At 39.0% G+C, this 27,525-nt stretch overlaps 1 protein-coding gene across 1 annotated transcript in view; it reads right to left on the reverse strand.

The window, feature by feature from the left end:
- Window positions 1-245: 245 nt before the first annotated feature.
- The window catches only part of HS3ST5 (heparan sulfate-glucosamine 3-sulfotransferase 5), a 190,627-nt gene continuing 163,347 nt past the window's right edge, over window positions 246-27,525 (reverse strand). The window contains exons 3-4 of the mRNA XM_057390203.1: window positions 6,719-6,857; window positions 246-2,132 (exon numbers count right to left, since the gene is read on the reverse strand). Of these exons, the coding sequence (XP_057246186.1) occupies window positions 1,202-2,132; window positions 6,719-6,825 (1,038 nt within the window). The 5' untranslated portion in view covers window positions 6,826-6,857 and the 3' untranslated portion in view covers window positions 246-1,201. The remainder of the gene's footprint in view (window positions 2,133-6,718; window positions 6,858-27,525) is intronic.

Consider the following 27,525-nt stretch of genomic DNA (forward strand, 5'->3'; position numbering starts at 1 on the left):
TTTTGGTGATGAAATCTCATAACATTTCTTCTAATTTTGTTTGTCTGACTGTTATTTTGGTTTTAATGAGGGCTCTGCTTTTTTTTATATGCCTGGTTACAACAGCCTTTTACAGTCATGCTGTACACACATTAGTCCCACACGTTACTGCAACTCAATCAATTTTAGCAAAGTGCCACAACAAAACAGCAACTTTGAGGCGAGTGTCAGATTCCTAGATGGATGAGCTTTTTAATAAACTCTGCTTTATCATTTTTCAGTATCAGTTTTCTCAACTGTCTAGAAACCCAGCTTACCTGTGCAAATTTCTCTCACACACACATATGATCTCTCTAAGCTAAGGGACCACACTGACGTACATCAAGCAAATGTGAAAAGCCATTGCACATATAGGTAATTTTAATCCATTCCATTTTTAAATACCACAATAAATTTAATTTTCACAATAAATTAAATAGCCATATTCAGTTTACAAAATAGAATTACTTAGTGTGAAACCAGTATTTACAAACATTGTACACTATGTACATCATGTTTAGCTTTGTCGACACACGAGTATAGAAGAAAAAATTATTTGACCTTTTCTTGACACATGATTGACATGCTACAAGTGACACTATGGTCCATACAATAAAACAATAGTGCAAACTCACCACAGGAACTCTAAAACAATGTAGTTTGTATGAGATAAGATATTCATTTAAAATAATAAGAAAATAGTACTATTCACTCYCATTGTAAAAATTCAGCACTGTGTTTAAAGTGTCAGTATTCCTTTAGCAATACACATACTAAGAATAGCCTCAAGATTATGCTTTCTCACAGCTTTACAGACTTTTGACAAGAATTTTTATGGCATAAACTATGTTCTGYTTAGATCAATAAGTATGTCACATAAACACTTCACTAAGCAAGAGGAACACTGACCCTTTTAACAGTGTCTGACTTTGTTTCCCTAAATACCTCCTTTCCCTTTATTATTATATCTTAAAAGATGCAACTATATTGACAGTAAATTTATGTTAGTTACTACTCTGTAGAAAAAATCGATCCCACCGTATATTTGGTCACACACTGCATTATGTACACGTATGCATGAAAAAAGTTACTTTGCTAGCCATGTCTATGAAAAGTGCATATTTCAGCAGAGACATCTATTGCATGCCTCAGGAACAACAGAAAGTGTTGTATGAAGTTTAGTTTAGGGCCAGTTAAATGTCCTCCCCGTGATCTGGTAAAATTTTTGATTAAAAGGATGGAAGAACTTGCGCAATTTGGTAATGACAGAAGTATCCACCTCGGGATGGATGCGTCCCTTGCTACCCGCCAGGCACTTGTTAAAGACAATGTTAAATCGCAAGCAGTAAAACCCTCTGGTGGCATTGAAGTACAAATTGTACTGACTTATCCTCGGAGGAAGATTTAGGAACTTCTCAACCAGCTGGAGTTCTGGCAGAGGTTCTGTGATGAGCCTGTCTCCATCCACGATATGAAACTGCTCAATTGGGAAGTACTTTAACCACCTCTCCAGGTGTTTTGTGTAGATGCTGGTTCTCACTGCCTTATATTTAGTGTTYACTTCGCAGGTATTAGGATCAATGGCCAGCTTCTCAAATTTGTAGTAAGTCTTGTTCTTTCTTTCCTTGCCTTCCAGCACCTGAGTGTAATCAGAAATAGCTCTTGTGGTAGGTTCCCTGACAATGATCAATAATTTGATAGATGAGTTCATTTTGTAAATCCTTTCAGGTACTTCCTCAGTGATAAAATACGCGGGGCTTTTCTCAATTGTTATTTGATGAGGGTAAGAAAAAGGCATTTTTTTCCGGTACCACTCAATTCCCTTGGCATAGTTTTCATCATTGTCAAAGAAGTGAATCTCTTGAGAAGCTTTGACCACTGCAGGGTGAAGGTTCAGCATCTCCAGTAGTGCTCGGGTGCCTCCTTTCCGCACCCCAATGATAATGGCCTTGGGAAGCTGCTGAACCAGATTGTGCAGTCGAATTTGTTCCTTGGTGGCATTGCCCTTTCGAAATTCATGGAGCAGACCTCTCTTGAACTGCAGGGCTCGCAGTGGGATTTCGTCCTGGTTGCGGGGTCCAAAACGACCATCAATGGGGCAGAGGGGCTGCAGTCTGCAAGATAAATAAGAGGATATCTCTCAAGACAAGTTGTATTTATAAGGRAATCATGCCCTTGGAAACCTTTTTGAATGTAATGTGATGTCTCTTTCTTCCAACTTTTGTTTTATTCTGCCAGTGGTGAAATAATTTGCAATTTTTTTATTACTTAATCTGGTATTTTGCTCTGATTTCACTGGGTAATTCCTAACCACACCTCCCTGCTCTTTGCCAGCATAGGAACTATGTTTACTGTTCTTGGGTCTTCTTGAACCTCACCTAAACTTCCACATTCTTCATGGGTTTGACARTATTTAAAGCATTTTAAGATGAATTATATTTGGTCATTTTGATCTGAAAATCCAGTTCATTTAGCAATCTCTTTCCCACTCTTTTTCTATTCTAGGCTGAAGTCTTTTCTGTCCTTTCCATTGCATTGGTCCAGAGCTGGCTTTTTTAGCAAAGGATCAAAAAGGATGAAAACCAGCTTTCTAGCCACCACCTTTCAATATTTCTCCTCTCCTTTAAAATACATCCAGTGTTTCCTCTGCTAGTCTGAACCAGAAAGTCCAAGGTTGTGATTCAGATAAGATTAGCAAGATACACAACGAATGGCAAGAAGAATTTAAAAAAAATACATTTATTGTATATTACATCAATGATTTTCTTATAATCACTTTTGTATCCTCCCACTGGACCTTATTTTGTGCCTTTTTATTTCTTCTTTTGCAACTGCAATTTTGTGCTATTCTTTTATATTCAGATCCAATTATTTCCCCTCTTTCCACTTCTCTAATTCTTCATTCGTATATCTGATGCCAGTAGATCCAAGAAGTAGTTCAGTAAGAAAAACATTAAAACTTTGCYACTACAGAAACTTGAATAAACTCTCATCTCTACTCTCAAATCAATGCTATGGACATTATACAGGCCACTATTTCCCTGAAGATTAAACTGGTGTGTAGAGCGAGCTTCCAAGRTCCTACAAAAATATTATTATTAACTTTGTGGAGCCATGCTCTCCAAAATTAAGGATATGCAAGAACAAAGGTTGCCTAGGCAATTTTAGTGTGAGCTTGCTGTGCACATATATTATGATCCAGTTCTTAAATTACATGACCGCATGCTATTATTTTTCACAGGACCCCTGCCTTAGCCAGCATAGCAGATGGGCAATGCTCATTAATAGCTGTTTGGGTATTCAATATTTATTCTAGTTTCTCAGCATGTGGGCCYTCACTCATTTACTATATATTATTCAAACCCTGTTTTCAGGACATAATTATTTATTTCTTTGCAGCTTTTCCATCCATCACTGCTTGTTGGGGTCTCTAATTTGACACTGATGCTAGGACAATGGATAGTTGGGACACAGTTAGTTTGATCCCCATGGCTGACCTGCTAGCTGTTTCCTTGATTATCCAGATGCTGAGAGATATAGCCTGTCCAGACAGAGCTGGAGAAACAATCCATATGACATTGCTGGGTTCACAGGAGCTCTAGCTAAGTCCTGCAGACTAATTAGAAACTGTGAGGAGAAGTGAGTTCCTGTTGTTCCTTTCTCAGATTCCTAGATTTTTCTATCCTTTTGCTCTGTGGCATTTACTGAATAAGCCTGACTTGGTGGCAAAGAATGAATCATTGAAATGCTGATGCAAACCTGCCCATATGGGRAAAAAAATAAGAGGAAGAAATGTCATAACAATATTATAATGTGGTTAGACTGTGGTGTGGCTGGTGAGAGTCTTAATGCATCATAAAGGTGGCAGTTAAAAGCATAAGAAACAGAAGCTGCAATTGCTGTCTCTGTTCTCTTCCCTCTCCTTCTGTGTATTTGTTATTTGTTTTCAAGCAAAGAGGATTCCACAACAGCAGTTCCAGACCCATTTCAACTAATTTTATCTCTTGCTCAAAAAGACAGCTAGCACTGCCTTCAGTGTAACACAACAGCTTGCCAAACAGGGTGGTTTCCTTTAAAAGTAAATAAATACTTAAGATATCCTCTAGCCTAAGGGAAAAGATTGGATGTTGTTAGAAGTCCTTCCTCAGCCTTAACATTTCAGGTTTTTTTCACCCTTTCCCACTGCCTCTACTCTCTCCAAACAACAAAAAAAGTAACTTTTGAAAGATCTTGGCAATGGTGGGTGAAAGGTATAGCCTTATAGTTTAATCCTAGATGTAACCGTTAACTCTTATGTTGTAACACACTAATATTCTTAATTGTCTGAGTTATTTTCCCATTAAATAATAGTTCTTTGCTAGGAAAGAGTATATGACATTTATTATATCACTGAGTTGTGCTCCCTAAACGGGCAATTTCTCGAGCTGCTACAGTAAAACTGCACAATTATTCATCTTGAGAAAATCTGCCATAAAACAATTCATCTCTAAGAACTGTATTTCTGAAAAAATTCAAAACAGCTGAAGWAGGTCTGGGCAATCTTAATGAGCTGTCTCTCCTGATCCGGAGTACTTGCTAATTTTCTTTCAATGGAGGTGTCACAGCAGCCAAATATTATAAGCCTGGTTCCAGCAGAAGTCTGTAGCATGGAAATCGTGTGTGGAGGCTCCAGGTACTGCCAGTCAGGGAGTCAGGTAACTCCAAGACTCATCCAGATATTCCCAGAATTGCCACAGAATCTATTTGAGCTTCCACATTTGAGCTGCATGAAGCAGCTCCATGCACTCAGGAGCTGAGGGAAGGTGGCYKTCCCTGGAGGGAAGTGCTCATCTTATCAGAGTTTATGACTCAATGAATCAGATAAACCAGTGGTAATTTCCCTTCGGGCCTAAGAAAACTCAAGACACAGTCATTGAAGAGCCTAATCTGAGGCTTTTAAACATGAGCCATCCCCAGGTCTCTTGTTCAAATTAGATCAGCATAAATTGAGCATAAATGAATCTGGATTTCTTCCTGAACAATTAGTTATTCCAAAGTCTATTGAAGCCACTCAGCATCCTTTTACTAATAGATTCAACAATAATGAGGCAGAAGAATGTTTCTAGTTAATTCATCTGTGTCTTGTCCTTTCTAATACTTCCTTCTCTCTCTATTTCATAACAAGTCCATACACAGAACAAACTTACAGCAGTGTGATATTCTTCACACTGGGTTATGCAAGAGAACAAAACCAAATTTTACTGCCATTGGCAACACCATGTATGAAACCAGCAGAATTCACTGCCGCAGGAGGTCAGAGAGTCAAATACTGTGGCGAGATAATTTTATGGACATCAGTAAATTCTGTAGATGTGCAAGCATTGATAATAGCAGAAGGTTAATTAGATTTCATGCCTATGAGCATAAAATATACTTTTGCAGGGACCAGTAAGGATTTTTGCCTCCATTTACAGATTCACATTACTCTCAGTGAAGTTTCTACCTCTGAAGCATCAGAGATGTTTAGGCTACCAGGGGAAAGGGGAAAGAAGATATAAGTTTTGGGGCTTGATTTGTAATGCACTTGGTCCTGGCTGAGTAAATGATCCCCTTCTTCTTTTGGAGTGGATTTGAGGAGTTGAAGAAGGCCCCCAGYGACCAGTGACAGAGCCCACCATTACCTAGCAATGGACAGCAGGAAGCTAYGTTTTCACATTCCACGCACATCACAGTCACACAGCCTCATGTTACAATTTTGAAGTCAACTAATATGTTCCATCATTTAAAAGAAGGACACTAATGTGGAACTAACTGTTGGAAAGTGATTGCAAGCTCCTGGAAAGAGTGCAGTGCTTTTTTCATTCATTTTTTTTGAAACAGCTTTTCTTCCTTTTTTTTTTTTTTTTTTTTTAACATGTTGTACTTTTGCGCAGCACCTACCACAGCAATCCCAGGCCATTTCAAAGCTGACAGAAACAGCAGTGTCAGTGTAGGTAGCACTGCTGTTGCACTGTCAAAAACCAGTCAAAACTCAGCCTGGTCAGAAGTGCCAAACACTCTTTGATTTTCTCTGCTRTATTTTCTACTACTCTCCAGGAAATCATTTGCAGAGAAAACCCACTTATTTAGCACATTCAGCTACAGAAAATACCAGCTAATTAACATAGTTAAAATTCTCAAACCCTGAAGCAATCTTTCAAATGAAATAGTATTCAAAACTTGACGAGCTGCTCTGCAGGCTCATACTTAATTTTAACTACCACTGTWGCACATTAATTGCTTACTCACAAATATAGAAAAGGAGATGTATAAATGCATCATAACTGTTTTGCTGAAACTAGAGGTCAACACACAGATGTACACAGGCAAAATGAGCTACTGTAATGACATTTTTACTGGATGCTGGTTTACTTCTTCTCTGAAAACAAGTGTCAGTGTGCTCAGAATACAAATGGACAGACAGAAAAAACTTTGACAGGGTTAACTGTGACTATTTTCCCACTCTCTTCTCCAAAGGGTAAGAATAAATAATGAAAACCACTATTAAAATATCCATTCTTTCTGTCTTTCTATACATGAGTAGACACACACACACAGAGAAAAAAAAAATAAAAAAAAAGCAAACCAAAAGACAAAGATTGAAAGAAATCAGACCCTTGAAGCAAAAGCTCAGACAATCTTAGCCCTTTCTGAATATGAGAGCAGCTACTTAATGACTTACCTATCCAAACTCCCAACTCTGGCAACTAGATATAGGAGACTTCCAATAGCAAGGCTGCCTAGCACAAAGAGCTTCTGTCTCAGCAACGCCTGCTGTTTGAATAGCATGGCCCTCCATCAATCTTCAGGACTTCTTCAGTCTGCAGAGACAAAACACACAAAACACTCACCAGAAGGCAATATGCAGGGTAATGTTTAATCAGGTGTTGCAGTTGATTAAGCCACACTTGCAAAATTTTTGCAAAACTGGAAGACAAGTAGTTAAACTGCTTTTGTCTGCTACTGGTTTTCTGTCCCACGTGGGAAGGTGTCTGKGGTAGGGTGATTATCCTGGAAGGGACAGCTCAGCTGCAGCCACCAGGGCTGTCTGACAGACACACTGTGGGGCTGGGCTGTAGAAGTYCATATTGTAATAGGATCTCTTTTTAGGTAAATATGTTTAAATTTTAAGCCTTTCAGAATCAGACAGAGCTGGATATCAGCAGAGATTTAAATGCCCTGATGTCAAGTAAGGCAGCAGTAACTGGCAYGTTCACGCTGTCTATGATTGTTGGAGAGAAATTCCAAAAAACATGTCCTGATTCATGCCAGCCTTGCCTGTCACTTTAAGACCTGATGGTACACAAACTGGCATCCCTGAAAAACGCATGCCTATATCCCCAGTTTTTAACAATATGAAAATATATATTTAAATTTATTTTTCTGATCTGCTCCTGAGACTGTCTAAACCCCATAAATGAGCATTGCTTCAAGTACTTTAGTTATGAGGCAGGCACGAGTAAAAAGACATGACCTTGTGCCAAGAGGACTCAGACAGGAGGTTCCTAGGTAAGGTAGAAGGAAGTGCTGAGTAAAATTATCTTTAGTTTGAGTTCCTCAGACATTACATTTGTATTCTGGACTGCAGACCTCTTTAGGAGACTCTGAGCTGGATTCCTGATTTATTCTTACATGAACTGAAGAAAAAGATCAGCTCCTCCTTTCAGAGCACAGTCAAAGATGACATGGTTCTTCYTTCTATATCAGTTCTGAGCCTTTGTGTAGATATACAGGAGAATTAAGTTCAAAACCGTTCACTGGCTCAAGATAAGTAAAGCCATACCATCTACCTACTAAAAGAATGTTTTCATCACCAAATGGATCCTCTTTATACAAAAATCATAAATATATGCTGCAATCACCTGAACTACTGATTTAGAGTCTCAGTCCCTATATCAGGGAATGTTTACTGGATTATGGAGTAGCTTGAAGCGAAACATTTTTTTCCAGATTTTGGCTGAACATATTTTGAACAATATTTGATGTCAAGTTTCTTATGTCTTACTACAGCAAATCTCTTTTTGCAGCTCATTTTCTTCTTTTCAATCCTTAGTATTTGCATTAAACAAGGCTGGGATAGATTGTTGTAAGTATATAACTATATACATAAGCAGAATTGCTGGTGAGAGGGTAAGGTTTTACTGGCCACTGCTAAACAGAGTCTGAAAATGTTTCTTTGTCCTGCTCATGATGTTAAATTTTTGGCCCAGAAAGCTCTCTTGAGAATCTGGGATACAGTCTGGGAGCTAATACAAGCTGGAGAGTTTTCCCAGCAGGCAGCACTCAGGTAGCCTGCCTGCCCCAGTGCTGGCTGGGTTTAAAGGTGCAGATTCAGGTCACTCCACTCTGGTTTCCTTCAAATGCTGTTGAATAGCCTTTCTGAAGCACATTTATTTTACTGCTATAGAGAAAGAATTTCTAATCTTGGCCCACCACCTCTTGTTAAAATAAAAGAGCCATGCAATGCTGAAAGTCTGAGTCTGACTTGGTCTCTAAAAACTTCCGGTGAGACAATAATAATAGTAACTCCTGATACAGCCAGGTCACAGCTCAGGATAACCTATCATACAGAATTTATCATGCAGAATACATTGCTTTTTATGTAGATAAAACYGACTCTATAATAAGAATTCTTAGATAAGATCTTTATTGCAACAAGAATAATATAAAACACAGACTAAAAGGAGTTTGCCATGTAAATACAGAGACAGAAGAAGTATTACCATCCTTTAAAAATAAATGAGGAGCAGAGGTACAGAGAGATTAAGTGATTTGCTCAAGGTCACAGAGAAAACCTTTAGTACCACTGAGATTCAGTCTGAAATAATTCCTTTCTAGTGCTTTAACTAAATGATAAACTTTTGCCTTTTTGTAATATACATTTTTTCTATAAAAACCATATATAAATACACAATTCTACATATTGAGTAAGGCAGAAAACATGCAAAGCTTAGCTATTAAAAAAAAATGCACAGATACTATAACTTTATATTGATATGTCACTGTTGATTCTTCTTTTAACTAATTAAGATATATGAAAGAGAAGGACTTGATGATGATGATGATGGTGATGATGATGATGATGATGATGATGATAAAAAAAGATGAAAGAGATGGACATGAAGATGATGAGCATAAATGTTCATACATTCTAAGTTTTAAATCTTTCAGTGCTGCTCCCTCTAAATGAAAGTTCCACTTCAGTGCTTGTCCTAGTTCTACTCAGTCTGATTTTTGTTGCTGGGGGGATGGGACCAAGAAACCACAAAGATGGCTCCTGTAAGCAAGTTCTAGAAGCTTTCTCCTTCTCCAGCAAAAGGAGCCCTACCCCCTGTCTTTTAGAGCCAATCCATTGTGGCTCTGAGGGTGATGGACAGGCTGATCATCAGGCCTGGGCCAATTGCACAGGTTGGTTACACCTCTGGGATGAGGAATGGTCTTGTACTTAAGAAGAATTTAAACGCAAGATAGGTGCGGCCACCATGTGGTTTTTAGGTTGTTAGTACTTAGTTTTAGTATCATGCACTGGGGAAAAACAGAGCAGGAGGGTGAGGAGATGTAAGAAAAAATGGAGACCCAAGATCACAGTAAGAAGAAGACGGTGCTGTGCTGTGGTGCTCGGACATGGAGAAAACAAGCTGTTCTCAAAAGCACTATTTCTTCAATGGGAGACCTGTATAGAAAAGAGAGCAACCTTGCTCTGAGAAAAACCTGGCCTTTGAGGACTTTGATAAGCCAAAAAGGGGGGAAGAGGCCTGGCTCCCCCTCATGTCTGAAGYGAGTTGATGCTTAGAAGAAATTGTGTTCTGCGAGGGAAGAGGTTCCCCCACCCCCAAACCCACGTCTGATGCAAGTGGATGCTTAGAAGAAGCTGTGTTCTGCCAGGAGATTTGAGATAGAAATAATGCCAAAATAACACAGTCAGCCTTGGAGAATGGTTTTTCCTTTCTCCCACGAGGTAAAGAAAACACTCCCTCGCCACCAGCAGTTATACACTGACTGTTTCTTGGGAAAAGAACTTCCACAGCWTGGAGCTGTAAGAATGCTTCTCCTATGATGCTGGACAACAACTGTAATGAGTTAGGCTTTCATTCCTGTCCCCTRTGTGTGTGGGAAGTCATGGGGGATGGAGAGGGACGACCTGAGAAAGAGATGGGTCCCAGAAAGGATAACAGGTGTCCTAAAATGTCCGTTTTTATTTTTCTTCTCCTTGTAAATTCTTTGTTCCCCTCCCCAGTGCAGTAGTATTCTTAGCAGTTTTTAGTAATAAATCTATTTTGCAACTTAAGTTTTTCAGCCTGTCTGATCATTTTCTGGAGCATATGCATATCTTTCTCTCAATTATGTTATCTTATCTGAAAGCCATAAATTTTCATGTTAATTGAGCTTTTGCTCTCCCTTCTGCCTCTCCGATGGGAGGGAGAGAATGTCATTGGGTGCTTTTTGGCTTTCAGCCCAGTTCAAACCATGACATTTTTTGGTGCATTGGCCAGGAAAAGAAAAAAAATGGGTTTAAATCCCCAACAGTGCTACAACAATCGGTTCTGAACTTATATCTCTGAAAACATGAACATTTGCAGCCCTCTCTACATGAAATGAAAAGTGATTTCCCTTTACACATGCTGTTGGACCCCTGTTCAGTCCTGCCTGCAAGCCTTAGTGAGGCTGTGGAGGTCATTAGGCCACAACAAAATCAAATAAATGAAAGTTGTTTCCTRAAATAGATTCCACAAAACCTCATGACCTCAATATTAATGTTTGAAGTAAGAGTCAATTAAAAAAAACAAACCAAACAAACTACAAAACAAACACAAACCAAGCAAATAAATCAACCAAAAAAAGSCCAAACCCAAACCAGTTCCAGCTCTATATTTGCATGTACTTAAGTACAGGAAACTTTTCCACAGAAGGACAAGGGTTACGCACACATTAGAAATGTAAATATAACATTTTKTATTTGTTCATTTCATTTTTGTTTTCACTTTTGGCATCTAATTTAAAAGCCATGGAAGGAGTTTTATTCCAGAGAGGTGGCCTCAATACAACTTTCCTAGATGACATTTTTTTCCTGAAAAAAGTGTAGAGAAATATCTTGACTCCAGAAAAAGCTACATCTTGCAATGGATGTACTGAGAGGACTGTGCCAGAGGAGAGGACTGAAAAAAACTTTTCTGTTTAAGACACAGAGTTAATACAACCAGAATGTGATTAAGGTGAAGGTCCCTATGGCAAAAATGTTGTAGGAGGCTAACATGGAAACACTTAAATGAAATGGAAAGAAGAAATGAAAGGGAAGAAATGAAAATTCTGGGACATATTATAAGGTGCACAAAGTTTTCTGTAAGGAACACATACTTTTAAACTTAAGAAGCTGGAAGGCAAGATAAAATGTAATCCAAAGTGACAAGATTTTTTGCAGTTATATGAGGTAAATAAGGGTGTTTTWAAAAAATTTTGCTCTCTTTTAGGGACAARAGCTGAACTGGCACAAAAGCTGCTGACCAGTAGAAGGAGGGTTGGGGCAGAGCTGCAGGCAGAACTTTCCCAGCAGCTGAATGCTGAATGTAGAATCTCCCAAAAAAGAGGTGACAGCACACTGTTGYGCAGCTCCAGTGGGCTTACATCAGAAATACCTGTCTTGGACAATTTAATAATTAATAATTAATAATTAAATATGCATAGAAAGATGTTTGTTCCTGGCTWCCCAAGAGAGTCACAATACACAAAGAGCAACACAAAGAGCTGAATGCATGATTTCTAGAAATGGCAGTGTGTGCTAAAGAAAAGTAATTTTYAAATTAAATGTAAATGAAATGTAAAATGCACCTTGTGATTTCAGATGTACATCTGATCTGAATTGTTAGTGTGACAGGGCACAATTCAATAAAGGAGYACTAGAAAGTTGCCTTACCAGCATATTGATGTGAATGCCTCATTTAACCCCTTTCCTTACATTCTCATCCTCGGTGAGAGGACTAGAGTTATGGAGTGAATTGCCCAGAGAAGGCAGTACAAGTATGAAGAACTCTGATGACAATATAAATTAAAAAATAGACAGGACTGCTCTTGACAAGAGAWAGGGATCGTGGATAGAGGTATATAGTGGGTATGCTGGACAAATAATGTAAATTTTTTGTGAACTCTTGTAAAAGTTAGTTTTTGGTTCAAGTTAGGTCAAGGTCAAATGGGTAGGAGAAAACAGGAAAAAATGCATAATAATAATGATGGCATTACTGAAAAAGAATCTGATAACATCAATTGTGCAGAGGCACAGAAAAKAGAATCTGCTAGTATAATCACTTATTCCAAATAAACAGACAGTGAAATGAGATCACCAGGAGATTGTTTGAAAATGATCAAAGGGAGATTTTTGGACACATGGGGCAGAGATGAGAAGATGCTATAGATAAATAAATAGTGTGTGGTCGATCAGGGATGGAAGTATAAGAAACAACAACAACATCCTTTCCTTTGGCAAACAGGCTGAAGAGATACAGTCCTGATAGAGTGATGTGATTAATCCAAATGAAGTACAAACCAAAAGCAAGTAYGCACAAAGGAGGCTGGAAAAATAATAAATAGGAAGTGGTTTTTCTTAGTAGAATTTGTTTGGCATGTTCCTTTTCTKTATTTTTCACACCAGCAGGGGTCATCTGTTGACCAACAAATATTTGTTGTCATACACCGCAGAAAGATCTTTGAGTTTATGCAGGATTCAAATACAGTGAAAGACAGCAAGTCAGGGAACTTATCACTTGGCACGTTTGCATTACGTCTCTTGAATGTTAACTATGGTTTCTTCCACTTTTTTGCTGTCACTAAAATTCATACAAATCAAGCACTTAGACTTTTTCCTGGGGTAGGAAATCACACAGTGTTTAGGAAAGGAGGGAATTTGTACCTCAAATTGTGTGCATTCTCATTGACTCATGATCTTACTCATGGTCTGCCTGGAATAGCCAGTCACGCTGCTGCTCCTGCTCCTCCTCYAAGTCCTCCCCATTCCAATTTTTCTGTCTCACTTTTGATGAAGGYCTGGGCTAGTGGCAAGGAAAAGATACAGTGCTGCTGTACTCTTTTCCCTGGTAACCTTCGCTTCAACAGCTTCCTTAATTGCGTCAGTACTACTGCTCCATGTGAACTGTATTAAAGAACAGTATAGAATAACCATGATAAAGCAGAACATGATTTTTCATTAGAGAAAGGATTTTTCATTCCTAATAGCATTGAAYGGTCTGAGACAAAATTCTTCTCTTTTTTGACACAGTAAAATGAAATGGATAATGAGAACTGAAAGATTTGAAAATACCATATTTTTTAGGGAATGGTAAAGTGCTGACCCTGCAGAAAAGGAACTCGGATTTTTTTTTTTAAATATTTTTCTTAATGGTTCATATTTCAATATAAAAAAGAAATGTAATTCTGATGAGTAGTTGCAGTTTTCAATAAAAGTTTTAAAGAAAGAAAAGAAGGAAATATGCTCATAACATGGAACAAGTTCACAGATTCATGTAAGTGTCCTTGTGCACTAGACATGTCCTTTGTCCTCATAACTCATATTGACTGAAAGAGTGGAGAAGTAAATGTCAGCAAAGCTGACAGAAAACAATAAATAATGCAGATAAACTCCAACATAAAGATTTCCTATAGTGTTTTGCCACAGCTGTGACAATAACCTAAAAATACTCYTTTTTTTTKGTCTGCTTTTTWAAAGTTTTKAGATTTAGAAMTGCCTTTAAGCTGCCCTTGAAGCCAGTTCTTTGTGTAAAGAAGTGGTAAAAGCCTTTCTCCAGAAAGGCTGCTAGACTCTGAGACCACCCASAAAATCAGCATCTGTATGTGGATAYTAGAKAAGGAAACATATGTTCATTTCTTAGAAGTTAGCACACTATCAGTGCWGAAAGAGTATTTGTGACTCATAATCCCCCCTCGGGGCTGGCTTGGGTGGTGTGCCCAGATATCTGTGTTCTCTTGAGCCTGCAGAGAGTGGTAATGACTATTTATTTAGTCCACTGCCCACGGGACATTTCACTCCAGACCCACTGGAGACTCATCTCCCATAATTGCACTATCTCTAGGAAGCTGCTGTGTCAAGTGACAACAGTACAGAAGGCCACAACCAGCTCTTTATCACATTCCCTTCTCAGCCTGACCCCTTCCTTTTTCTTTTTTTTTTTTTTTTTTTGCATCTCACTGAAAGACATTGAGCAATATGGTGTTGGGAAGGGAGAAACAACTCAAAAGCTTGCTACTGACTTTTTGGTGCCCTGTGCCAAACAGGTCTGCTGCCAGATTGTCAGAGTAGTTAGGAATCTCAGGCACTTTGATGCCCTTGAGGTCTCAGACACATCTGCTTAGGAAAACTGCCTTATTGCATCTGAGCCGGGGTTCTGCTGAATGATGGCTGAGCTGCCGTGATCCACGCTTAGCTGCAGCACTCCAGGAACGTTTCCAAGYACATAGATCTTAATAGGACTTCATTAGTCCAAAATACAGATGCCTGTCTSCTTGCCAGCATCCTGAGTATATTACCCTGCACTGCTCTTTGTAGAGCACGAGATTAATCTGATAGGGTTGGCCCTTTTCTGYGGATTAATGGTATTTTCCCAGCTAYTTCCCTCCTTTTCCTCTGAAATGATCACCTTCCTTGTCTGTCCCATTTCTCAGGAATGATGGAGCTGATGACACTAAGAAAACCTGTGGAWATGTGATTCAGGTGGTAGAGAGATTATAACAGATACCAATTTTACAGTCGTCAAAAGACGGTATCAGTTTTGGTACCAGCCTTCTTCAAGATGGCACTGCARCAGCTGCAACCAAAAATAACAGTACAGGAAAAAGGAAGTTGAGGAACAACAAAATGCAGTGAAATGGAAGAAAGGGGAGCAATGACTGCAAAAGTGAAAAGAGAAATCATGAAGAGAGGCCAATTGTAGTTAGGAATAAGCAGTTTGTTTTCCAGCTCTGGAAAAGAMTTAGAAAGGAACATTATGAGTCCTCTAACAAAAAGGTAAGCAAGTAGATACCCAGACCTCTCTTTTATCCTTTATTTAGGGTTCAGTCTTTATCATGAACAGTTTCACTGCATTGAGCAGGATATGAAGATAGAGAGGTATTGYTTAAAATGATTTAGTGTGAAATAAAATTACCTTTTTTCATATACTAGTAATTTTAAAATGTTCTTTTCCACTACTTAGAATCATGTCCACAGACTACTGCTCCTTTTTTTTCTTGGAAAAATTACCCTTTCCCAAATAATATCATCTCTGAAATAAGACATATGAAAGGCTGTTTGAAGGTTCCTTAATTAATTGAAACTGGCAGACAATTTAAGTTAAATTTTTCTTAGATATTAAGAAAAATCTATATGGCCTTCTGCAGCTTCTTGCAGCTCTGTTTTCTGTGACTTCCCTTTAGAAAAGTAGCAAAGCTGAACTAAATTCAGAACATCATAAGAGTCAAAAGMATTGATGGGAAAACTAACAGCAAAAACTTAACTGAGCTGTAAATATATTTTGATGGTACACTGCATTTACAGTAAATCCATCTGAGTATGTTTTTGCTCCTGGCTTTTACTCCCCACTGAGAAAAAATACCATTGTTTGAAATAGCACTCCTCATTCTTCTGTGCAGCTCTCTCTTGCCCTACATATTTTTATRTAGTACACTTACCCATGTCTTTTCACTTATCCAGACTCATATTCTGAACTACCCCATGGCTGATGAACAGATATTACACTGTCTAGCATGGAGCACCCACATTTGTTCTGATCAGTAACATCTCTGTCTTTTACTCAGTCCCTTAATCTGAAACATGATCAGCTCACATTGGTCTCTATAGTCTCATATGCAGACTAAATTTTATAACTTCTTTATCATAAATGTCTCAAAGACTCAGTCAGTTACATATCTATATAAATCTAAACTTTTCCCAAGTGTTCCCTTCACCATTTTATCCCAATGAGATCAGTGGTCTTTTCTCTGYCCTTGGCCAATAATAACTGTGCTTCATTCACATCCGTTCTGAACAATGCTGCAAAGAACATTCTTTCAGTCCAGCTCTCTGAGTACATCACTTCTGTCTAGACACACTTTTTCCACCTTCCCATTTTCTCTATCATACTTTCTGTATATTTCTGTGTGTGGATATCCCATGGGGTTTCTACTGGGAGAACAGGGGGAAACAGAGCTTAAAAACTTGATCCCAAAGACTATTTAGTTATTTTCCAGAATGCAAAGTCTCAGTGCTTCCCCTGTAAGTCCTGGGCACAGCATTTCCCTGAGAAGTGCCGCCTATTTTAGTGTGGAAATCTCTGTGAAAACATTAATGACAGTTTAGACAGGAACTTGTTAGTGTGCCTCAGTGAGAGAGGCAGACCTATTAACAGTTTTCTCAGAAAATGAAGGARCTGGGATTTTCTGCGGTGCACGTGTTCCAAGTGCCAACATTACACTGCTGTACTGACCTGAGTGACAGCTCACAGCCCCATTTGGGTGGAAAAGAAAGGGGAAACAAGAAGACACAGCTGTTACAGAGTTATGGTGTTACAGAGCTGCCCAGTGCTGGAGACTTTCCTGTAAATGGGCTCTGCACAGCCCACTCACTTCCCTGCCATTGGAAAGCCTCAGGTGAAGAAATAACTCCTGTCTTGAGTCTGTGTTCACTCTCTCACATGTACCCAGCCTGGCAAACGTGCCTGMTTCATGGTTTTAAGGTTCTGAACCTTCTGTTTTTCAAAACTCCTGGTTTTGAAGAAGAAAGAACATAGAAAATCAACTGAAACATCTTTGCAGCTGCTTTACTGGTAGGTCTCTGCGTCGAGCAAATGCCAGCAGAGGGGTGTGTGCTTCTGGTCCTTGCTGGCAATCACACCTGGAAAATTACTGAAGGGCTGCTCCTCTGCTGGCATAAGATGCCTCCTCTCTCTCTTTCTGAGCAACTTTTTAGAGAACACTTTTCAGTGTGCTATTCATGGCTCTTACACTGATTTCATGCTARTGCTGCTGGACTGGCTTAGTGAACTTAATCTAACTTGGGCTCCATGGAATTGMGATAATCTAATTCTTTCTTCTGTGGGTGCTTGTGAGTCAGTATCACTTTCCTAGAGATGCATTTCTTTAAATTAATGTTATTGTTTTTTTTACCTGAGCCATCATAATTACAATAACCACACAGACTGTCCATCTTTTTGGATATAGACATATTTTCCCTGCATGGTAAAATATGCTAGAAATGCTGCCACTAGAAGAGGCTGTCATTTATTTGTAACAGAGTTACTGGTGAATCAGTGAAAGAGACAGAAGACATGGATGTAACTAGAGGGAAAATTCATATACTTTATCCAGGAACTGGAAATAACAGGCCTATGCAGTTCACATTTGTAATGGTCATCAGTCAAGGTATCTCTGGTTTGGCTTTGCTCCTGATGCTCATTTACAGAACCTCATTTACAACCTGATACCTTTTGGGATCGATGCCTGGCTGCAGCCTCAACCCTGACTATTCAGTCCAATATGGGAAACTGTAATATAAGCTGCACAATTCAAATTGTTTTKCTTGGGCAAGAACTAGCCCCAGAATATGTCAGCATTTTGTTTAATTGGCTGWGAGACATACAGAACATTCCTAAAGGACCTCATATTTAAAACAATAGCATATAAGTATAGAGTAAAGTTAAACTCGATTTTTTTTGTCTGTGGAAGCATAGGTCCTGAAGGGTCCTGCTTACAAATTGTAGAGCTATCAGWGTGAGTGACTTCCTACAAATGTCTCAACAGATGGAAGAGTTGATCTAATAATGAAGAAAAGAATACTCACAAATAATTTATTTGACATTTGGTGGGGGAAAAGAAGAGTGAATAATTTATTTGGTCAATATTATTCAATCACCAATAGAACTGGTAGAATAATTTATAAATTTACTCATGAATAATTTATTCATCAATTGATGGCAGGGAGAAATTAATGAAGTAAACAATATTCAAATAACACTCAACAGGCTCTCCGAGGCAGGTAGGATGGGCAGGGAGGAGCTGGGAGAACAGAACCTTTTTCCCAGCCTCGGAGCACAGGGCATCACCAAAGGGCAGCTGCCACACAGCCACTTCTGTGGAAATTCCTGCTCTGGTGTTCCTCTGGCTTCTGCTGTGATGGCTCAGGCCAGATGCTGTTTGCTCTGACACAGGGCAGGAGAGGCTGGGGGACCCTCTCAGCCCCCCAACAGCCTGAAACTTGTCATGCAGCTGAGAAATGTGCTGGGCTCTGCTTGTCTGCTCAGAGGAGGAGACAGAGGATTTCCCTCAGGAAGCCACAGGACACTGTCCTCTGTTTTCAGATAAGAAATTAAAACTCCAAAGTATCTCACAGAAAAAAAAAAAAAAATCTTGGTGATGTAACTAATTGTGCCATGCCAGAAAATAAGTTATAAATTGCTGACATACAGAGTTGAAAGTAACCCTTTTGCCCACCACATCTCTTCAGAATATAATTTCACATGGCTGCAACCATCAAAATAATTTCAAGGCAAATCTTATYTGAATRTAATTTTTAGATTTCTTTAACTTAKAAACATCTTTCCAATGTGGCTGTGGGTGGGGGAGGTTTCATTCTATGTAATACATCCAGAAACACCCCACTGCCTTCTGATAGCATTTGCTGGTATGCTCTGAGTTTGCTCTGCTGTCATTGAATGAGTCCCTAAGAAATCCAGTCTGAACATTAACCAACAGCCACAACAGAAAAAAGTTTAATACAAATCATCTGGAAATGGCTTTTGTTGTGTTATAATCTCACATTGCAATAGCTGTCATAAAAACATAAATATAAAGCAGACATAAGGATGTGAGTAGAAGGGGTTTTTTTTCTGTTTTCAATGTACTAAGTTTAATGGCAGATATATGTGCAGTTTGGGATGAGAACAGATGCCCTTTATGAATAGACTAAGTGGAGAATCAGCTGGTTTATGTTCTCCTCTCAACTCTCACCAGGATTTTTCCACTCTGTTCCTTTGTTAGCTATAAACTGTAAAGCACTGAAAATCAAAAAAAACAAGGGAAAGTKTATGAATTATACACAGTCAGAGTTTATTAGTGCTCTGCGCTCATTCTCTTGGGACACACTGGAGGAAAAGCTTTGAGCAATTTCCAAATTTTCAAATGTGTTCTCCATGTCTTTATCTCATTCAGTTTTTGATATGGTGCATAAATTATTTATCAGGACTACCATTATTTTGTTAGCTTGTGTTGTCCTCTGGCACCATATCTRCAGAATGATATTCCTTTTGCATTTGCAATTACTAAACTTAAAAGAAATCTGTTCATTCTTCCTCTATTCAGCTCTTGTTCTGCAAAATTACGTGGGAAGGACYGAGATGTGTACAGAATTTCATTTTGACCTTGAATCCTAATTACTGTTTTCATCCTTCCATTTCACAAGAAGATGTAAATAAAGTTAATTTAAGAAATACTTCTATTTTCCTCTCTCTCYGTCTCTCTCTCTWTCTCTTTGTCTCATGGAAGAAAGGATAGGAAATAAATTTTTCCACCTCATAAATTCACCATTAGAGCTTYGTGAATTACGTGCTTTTTTCTTCAAGTTCAGAGAATGGACCCTTTTTTATATACTTTATGTCTGTCTCCTTCAAGTCAGTGTTTGAGGCCATCTCATAGCTTCCCAGCTGCAAWAGTATCAGAATGGAACACCTTCTCAATTACTTCCCCTCACAGTGTGCAAAACAGAGACTAGTCTTTTTCAGCTCCCAAATGTACAATATATTCYTCAGCAAATGTTTGCTATGATTGACTTCCTCCTTTGTTATTCCCATTCCCYGCTCACATCCCATCCTGCCATCTCTCACCCTGCTCTGCTGATGTGATTACCGGGTACCAGGCTACCAGGAAAATTTCCATTTAACAATATATGTAGGGAGCTTTGCATCTAAAAGAATGTGACTGCTCTGGAGCCAGATCAGCTTAGTCTGGTGGAAAACTTTATCCTCACTGTTTGGTACAAGAGCAGACTCAATTGCACTGGTCCAAAATAATTTTAAAATAATTTCCCTGCTGTAAAACACCACTGCAGTGCATCCCTCTCTTTGACTGAAGCATCTTGCAAAAAAAGGTGGATGCTCCAGTGGGAGTGGGTTTGTGGTCATTTCTGTCCAGGTGTGGCTCACCTTATTCCAAGAAGACCTGGTGATATCTGCTGATTAATCCCAGCCTTGAGGTGGTAACCACACTGAACTGGCTGGGAGACACTGTGATGGAGCTGCCCATTCTTCAGAGCACTGGCACATCCCACCTGAGGCCCTGTCAGAATGGAGAATGGGGGGCAGTGCCACACTCCTTCCCTTGTGCTGACAACCACTCAGGTGAGCAATTTGCCTCCTGACATCTCTGCAACAGACCCCATTTTCTGCAAATCCAAGATCACTGCCTACAATAAGGAAGCAATATTACAGTATCACCTATTTTGCTTGTGTCAGCTATGGGTTAATTCACTGATTTCTTTCAAATTTCTGTCCTATCTGCAGGTTTACTTTAATCCTTCAGTCTTTGAAGGTGCTTCTCTCATGACTCTGTGAACATTTTTGCCACCAACAAACCACCTTATTTATTTCTAGCAGTATTTGTGGAGTTTGTGTGCATTAACATACTGATGTCCTGTACCACTTTCTCGAGCAATTCTCATTCTTGAGAATGGCGGGCACTTTTCTGTGTTTGATTAAATTGAATGTATTTAGTAGTTCTGTGGCACTGATAACAAATAAGAATCCAAGCAGGTGTGATGATATCAATGTCCATGTTAYTGTTATAAACAGAACCAGACTTCTGGAGAGGGCAGAATGAGATAAAGCACCTCTTAACTCCGAGGTAATGTTCTAAAGCTGTCTATTTAATAGTCGCCCAACAGACTGTGGTTGTTGACAACCTCTTATATTACATTAAGAGAGGTAAGGAAGTCACTAAGTTCTGTTTCATAAAACACGTATGCAATAGGTAAAAAAATAGTACCATGGGATTGAAGTTTAGTACATGCAGGGAACCTTCTTTTCCATTGTAACACATGCTCTGTCCTTCCCTTTTACATTTGCAGAAGGTTTTTTTTTTTCATGCTCTGTCCTTCCCTTTTACATTTGCAGAAGGTTTTTTTTTTTGTGTTTGTTTTTTTTTTTTTTTTTTTTTTTTTTTTTTTTTTTTTTTTTTTTTTTTTTTTTTTTTTTTTTTTTTTTTTGTCTCTGGCAGGTGCTGTTTCAGTGCCCCCATCAGCTAAACCTACCTGCAGTAAACAGGCCAAAATAGTGTCAGCAACAGAGGTTTATCAAACTACCCTACATCAGAGGAGACTTTCTCACAATCCTGCTCTGACTCCTGMAGCGAGGTGTTTAGGCAAGTACAGATGTCCACAGGGCTCCCTGTGCTATTTATATCTTCAGGTCATGGATTTCTGCATGGATCCTTAGGCTTCTACTACGTAAAAACAGGCACTGAGCATCATTCTGCCTAGCTTACCACAAAAGGTGCCACTCCACACCAGTTTACACAGCCTCCAGCTTCAGGTTTTATTCACTGCTGAGTGAAGAATGGAGATCACTAAAAAGAAAACAGTGCTCCATCTGCATTCACACTCCTTATCCTAAATGCTCACAGCTCTAGCAAGGTCTGTTGGAGAAACCAGAYGTACCAGTGTGTTTGTACCCTTTGATGCATTACACGGGAAAAAAGGAAAAAAACCCTCCTTTTTATCTCTAGGAATGTTAACAGTTTCTGTCCATCTATGAAAATAGCAAATACTTGCTTTGAAATTAAGTCAGTTAGGTGCATATTAATGAAATACTGAAAAATTACTAGTATTTACTCTGCTATGTAAATGTAAAATAAAGAAAAACTAAGCCATCTCCTCCCAGTTATCTCCAGTCAGTGAGAGAATGCTCTGCACAGGGCTGAGCATCCTGCTCCTTCCCAGGTCACTGAAGGGGCCAGCCTGGCACATGGAGCCTCTGTAAATGTTATATCTGTTATTGCAGCCTCTGTAAAGATATAAATGTGACACAACAAGAAGAGCTGCTGGGCTTATCCCTTGAACAAACAGAAGATAATGCAATTGAGTTTGCTTTTGGCCAAGGAAGGTCTGGCTTAATGCTTTAGATAGAAATGTGGATCAGATGTTTGACAGCAGTTTAACACCTGGAATTACAGAGCAGTCTCTAGCCACTACCTTTCTGCATTCCCACACATTTCCTTGTGCTAGGATCCAAACCTTGATGGCTGCAATGCTGTGAGAATGCTGCAACATCTGCTCGCAAATCTCTCTCAGGCTGCAACTTTGAAAAGACAAACTCCACTGGCAACTTCTTGCTTTGYTCAGGATTACCATTTTCTTCCACCAAAGCCTTCCCTTGCCAGCTAACAGGAGTAATGGAGCTGAGACCTCTGCTGTGACTCAGAGTGCTTTGAGCTGTACAAACCATCTGCCTTATAGGAAGGCAGATCTGTTTCAAATTCCCACAGAAGAACAATACTATTATTATTGCTAATTAATAGTAGGCAAGGACACAAACCCATTCCAGATCAAATTAAGTTCCAATCAAAAAAAAGTCAGCTGTGATTTCTAACTGATTTCACTTTAAAATCAATCAGTTGGGTKGTGTATGCTTTTTCTACAAGATCCAACAGCTTACTGATGCTTGTGTTTGTWGAGGGACTAAGACTGTAGCAGAACTTTGGATGTTTCTTTTTTGTTTTAAAAATGGATTTAACTTTTAAAATGGAAGATCTATTTTAATTAAAATTTTATAGTGAGATTTTTCAAGTTCATGTTCCTCTGAAAGTTTATTATGAAGCTATGTGGAAATAAAGATGCTCCATGTGCTTTCTCTCTTCCAAAAGGCCAGATGAAGTTAAAATGAACCTCTGTGCCTGCTGGCACATACAGACCCCATGGGCCTCCTAAATTCCTGCTCAGCCAAGGCTGCTTCACACCGAGAAAAGAAAATATCATCACCTCTCTCGTGATGGCAGATTAAGTTTTCCCTGGGTCCCCCTCTTTGAGAATTAGACTCCAACAAAACATTTATGGGTGCTAAAGAGCCGAGAGGTTGGTGAAGTTTGAAACCAATAACATCAGCACTCCAGTCAAATGAGGCATGACACACCCCCATCCCTTCTGTGTTTTACATTAATAGTTTAATTTAGTGCTTCGGGCTTTCCCCTTGCTGAGCTTTCRGGGAATTGCTGTTGAATAGCAGTTACCTGTAACTGGCTATGAACATTCAGAATTAGGAGGAGGGACTGTCTGCAGAGCACCTCAATTCAGACGGTGACACCTCACCTCTTGGGAAGTGACAATAATATAACTAATGATATTGGAGTTAAACCTTTGAGGCTGCAGGGGAAAGCTATAGCAAAAGTCTAAGTGTCCAAATTCCTGGGCTCTKKTAGACCATGWCTATATTTCAGAAAGAAGGAYAGAATATAATTCTGTTTTATGARGATGAGTGAAGGAATCCCAAATGATAACAATYATGGATCAGTGGAAGTCAATACAAYATGACATGCAACTGCAAAGCAGGAAAACATTTTGCTGAGTGAGTCTTTGGAAAACAGGTCAGTATTGAGCMAAATATTCTTCAATATGGAATAATCATAAAAATGATGGGACTCAGTATTAAAACACAAAGATTTTGATTAAAAACATTATATTGGTAAAGAAACCCCAAACAAACAAATCTACATTTCACTGAGACTTAACAATCAAGTTTATATCTTGGGCAGAACCAGTATCAAACCCTTTGGGACTTTGCTAATGGGAAGAGTGTCTTACACTGCTATGAACAATAACAGACAAGTCACATTACCTGGGACCCTGGACAGATGTCCCTGTCTACAGTGCACATTATTTATTCCTACCATTATTTTTCATGTTACTAAAGCACAGTTAAAGTTACTAGAGAATCAATGTATATCCCTTTATTGCTATTTCCTCCTAAACAGGAGGAAGGGCAGAAACTGGCTTTGGTGTGTTATGTTCCAAGGTTCCTAATCAGGTGACATCTCTGCTGTGAGCTGAAGGCTCCTGAGGGACTCTATGGTGCAGACAGGTCTGTAACTTCAGTGCAGCTCTGGGACCCACCTTCCAGAATGTGATTTTCCTCTCTGAAGAACAGACCCATCAGTCAATAACTTCTCTTCTCAATCTTTGCTTTTAGGAGAAGTGGAAAACTCATTATATTCTTCTTGTACTCTCTATGTTTTCTTTAACTAAATTATATTTGCCACTGTAAAAGACCTATTGATTAATTTAATAGATCTTTTGCTCTTTCTACAGATTAACATCTTACTTTTTCTCTTACTTCTTTGAGCAGTCTTTGGTCTATTTTAGCACTCTGAAAGCTTTATAGCATTTTTAAAACTCTTCATTCTTTTGTCCCTTATGTATCACCCTGAGCAGGGGTGAAATCACACAAGCACTCAGCAACTACCAGGCACAAACAGAACCCTTTCCCCCATAGAGTGGTGTCTGGTGCAAAGATGACAAGTGCCAAAAGCACTTGTCACTCAGAAAGCTGACATCAGGATCGCTGGGCTAAAAGTTGACTCCAAACCCCAACAGGGCTGAATAAGAATACGTAAAATTTTCCGCTCTTCAGCAGTAAAAAAAATTCTGACTCCACTTCTCAGCTCTCATGTCTACTTTGACTGGAGCCTTGGGAAGTCAGTCTGCGTGTGAAGTTTTAATCAAACCTGAAGACTTCAGCAGAGACAAGAGGAAGCCAACTGATATAACAGTGTGATAATGTGGTGAGTACGGTGCCRGGGTAGGAAAAGCAGGGTGCAATGATTAATGATAAAAATATCCCCTCAGTGCCCTAAATGTCAAAAGTCTCACCAAACAATTTTGTGGAGACGGAAATCTTGCTTCCGAGCCACCTTCTGTAAAGTCACTTTGCTCCAGATATTAGTGCTAAACCATGACCTCGCAGTGCGCACTGTTCCCACTGAACTGAATATTTAATCTCTCTCGCAAATTTCCCATCTGCGTACAGCAATTTGTTTGTTGATGTTGAGACATGATTGACATAATTCRACAATCTGGCTTATTAGCTTGCTTTGTAACTCTGTAAAACGCTGACAATGATTATCCCAGTTGACTGAGGACATGCTTCCTGCGACACAGTAAACAAATGTAGCAAAGGAGGCTTTTTCCAAATGATTGCTCCAACCCCCTAATGAGACTGCTAACTCATTTCATCAGGGCTGCACTGCACCGAGTGTCTTAATGAATCCTCAAGCCACAAAGCTCTGTTTCCTGAGCCTGAGGTACAGTAGCTACAATTGTATGCCAATGAACTTTTCTCCCCTCTTTAGCTGCATGCTGCATTATAATGAACCTATTTATTATACTGCCTGCAAAATGACATTTCTTTGGGGGAAAAAAAAAGTGTTTCAGAGACTTAGTTTCAAAACCTACCAAACTCCTTAGAGGAGTGCTTCTTCCTATAAATCAGTGCCTCTTAATGGAAAGAACATGATGAAAGAATGAGTAATGGTAGGTAAAAAAATAAGGATAAATCAACCTGATCATTAACCTGCTTGCACAGTAAATTCTCTATGCTCTGAAGGCCAGGATTTAAGACAGTTCCTCTAAATCAAAGGATTCTTATGAATCCTATTCTCCATCTCCTTTCTATAAGTTATGTTCGGGTAGTCAATGACCATGTGTAGGGGATGTTTCTCAGGTGTTCATAAATATCAGCACTGATTTATTTGGAGAAAATAACACATGGTGTTCCCAGGGGGAAAAATCATTACTTTMGTTTTGGTGCGTCTAATTACAATAAGTCTATCATACTCACCGTCTCCTCTAACTATCCAGRGAATTGGCAGAATTTAACAATGAAGAAGAGAGCGCTCCAGTGTCCAATTAAGATTCTCTTTGAGGATTAATAAATCATGTCTCATCAGCCCCACTGACCCAGAGGTGTTAATCTTCACCTTATCACTCTAATCTTAAAGCAAAATTCTGCAGATCAAGAGCAGCAGAACGGTTGCGTTAATTGTTCCATTAGGCTGATGAAGTCTTTATACCTGCATCCAATAACAGACTATTCCCTGAGCTCTGTTACAGAGCAGAAAACAATCAGCAAAAACCACTGCCACGGCTGCTTGGAAGAAGTAACCAGGAGCTTGGACTCTGCTCCATGCTCAGCTCTTCTGCTGTAAYTGTGCTGCATTCTCATACTGAGGAGATGAGAAATAGTCAAGAAAAGCTTTAGCACACCTAAAGCACATTCCTTTCCTTKCAAAAGGAAACAAATCATGTAGTCAATAATGGAAAGAAGACTTAACAGTTATCTGCCCTGTAAACAATATCCTGATTAGAAGACATAAAAAATACTGTTTTATTTAAGGGTAGGGATCCAGATATTTCACTGCAAAGAGTTTTTCTCACTGACAAGTCTACAGTAATCATGGAAAGTGTGGCAAATTGRGTTAAAATATGCTCCTAAGCACTACAATAAATTAGATATCACATTTTAACTTGTTCCCAGCCTACACTTATTTGCTCTTGTTTCTAAGTAATCGAGCAGGTTAAATTCTTTTGGCACAAATGCTCACAAAAAGTACTGAGCTTACATTAAAAATCCATTTCATAACCATTGCTTTTCTAACAGTTCCTTCTCCTGATCTGAGTTAAGCAGGAAAGCAAAAGGCAATTGATACCTTTCAGGGTCATATACTTGTGTGCCATCGAACAAAGGGAGAGAGAGTGAGAGAGACAGGATCAAAGCCAGAATAATTTCATGGGGTGGGTAGAGGGAAAAAAGGAAGGAGGACTGGATTTCTAAAGGCTTTTGAATGTGTGCTCTTTATTCCTATTCACACAATATTTCCTTCTATATATCTGTCCCCTTTTCTTCTAAACAAAACACAAAACTTTGCTTTCCCTCTCCCCACTCTGTCACACCCCTGAAGCAATGGGACTCAGACTCTTCCCTCTTCCAGAAGCATGACTAAGGGGTTTGTGTTGAATTCAAGAGGACAGAAACATCTCCTTGAAAGTGTTAAAGAAGGTTAAAATGTTGGGTTAGAGGAAAGGAAAATGAGTCAGGCTTTTCCCCCTCTTTCTCTTTTCTCCAAAATGTGAGTCACATATAGCATTATTTTCTGAAACTCATTCAAAGCCTCTTCTACACTCTGAATGCATCTCTGAATGTAACACCTGAAGAAAACAAAGAAAACATTAAACAACAGATTTATTTTATATTGTTTGTCMCAGAGATTTCTCAGAGAAAGTGGAGCTGTTGGACAGCTATTATTTCATCCATTCTATTTTTTTTTTCATATTGGAGATATTTGAAATAGATTCATCTAAAAATAAAAAYAGATAAGCTATTATCATTTCTACCCTATGTGTCTTCTACTGAGAAATGGAACATATCATTATACTGACTTTAAAGCATTTAATCTGTAAAAAAGACAAGTGGCTTA

This window comes from Malurus melanocephalus, unplaced genomic scaffold, assembly GCF_030028575.1.
Source record: "Malurus melanocephalus ecotype Western Australia unplaced genomic scaffold, MMel_1.1 scaffold_23, whole genome shotgun sequence".
Lineage (NCBI taxonomy): Eukaryota > Metazoa > Chordata > Aves > Passeriformes > Maluridae > Malurus > Malurus melanocephalus.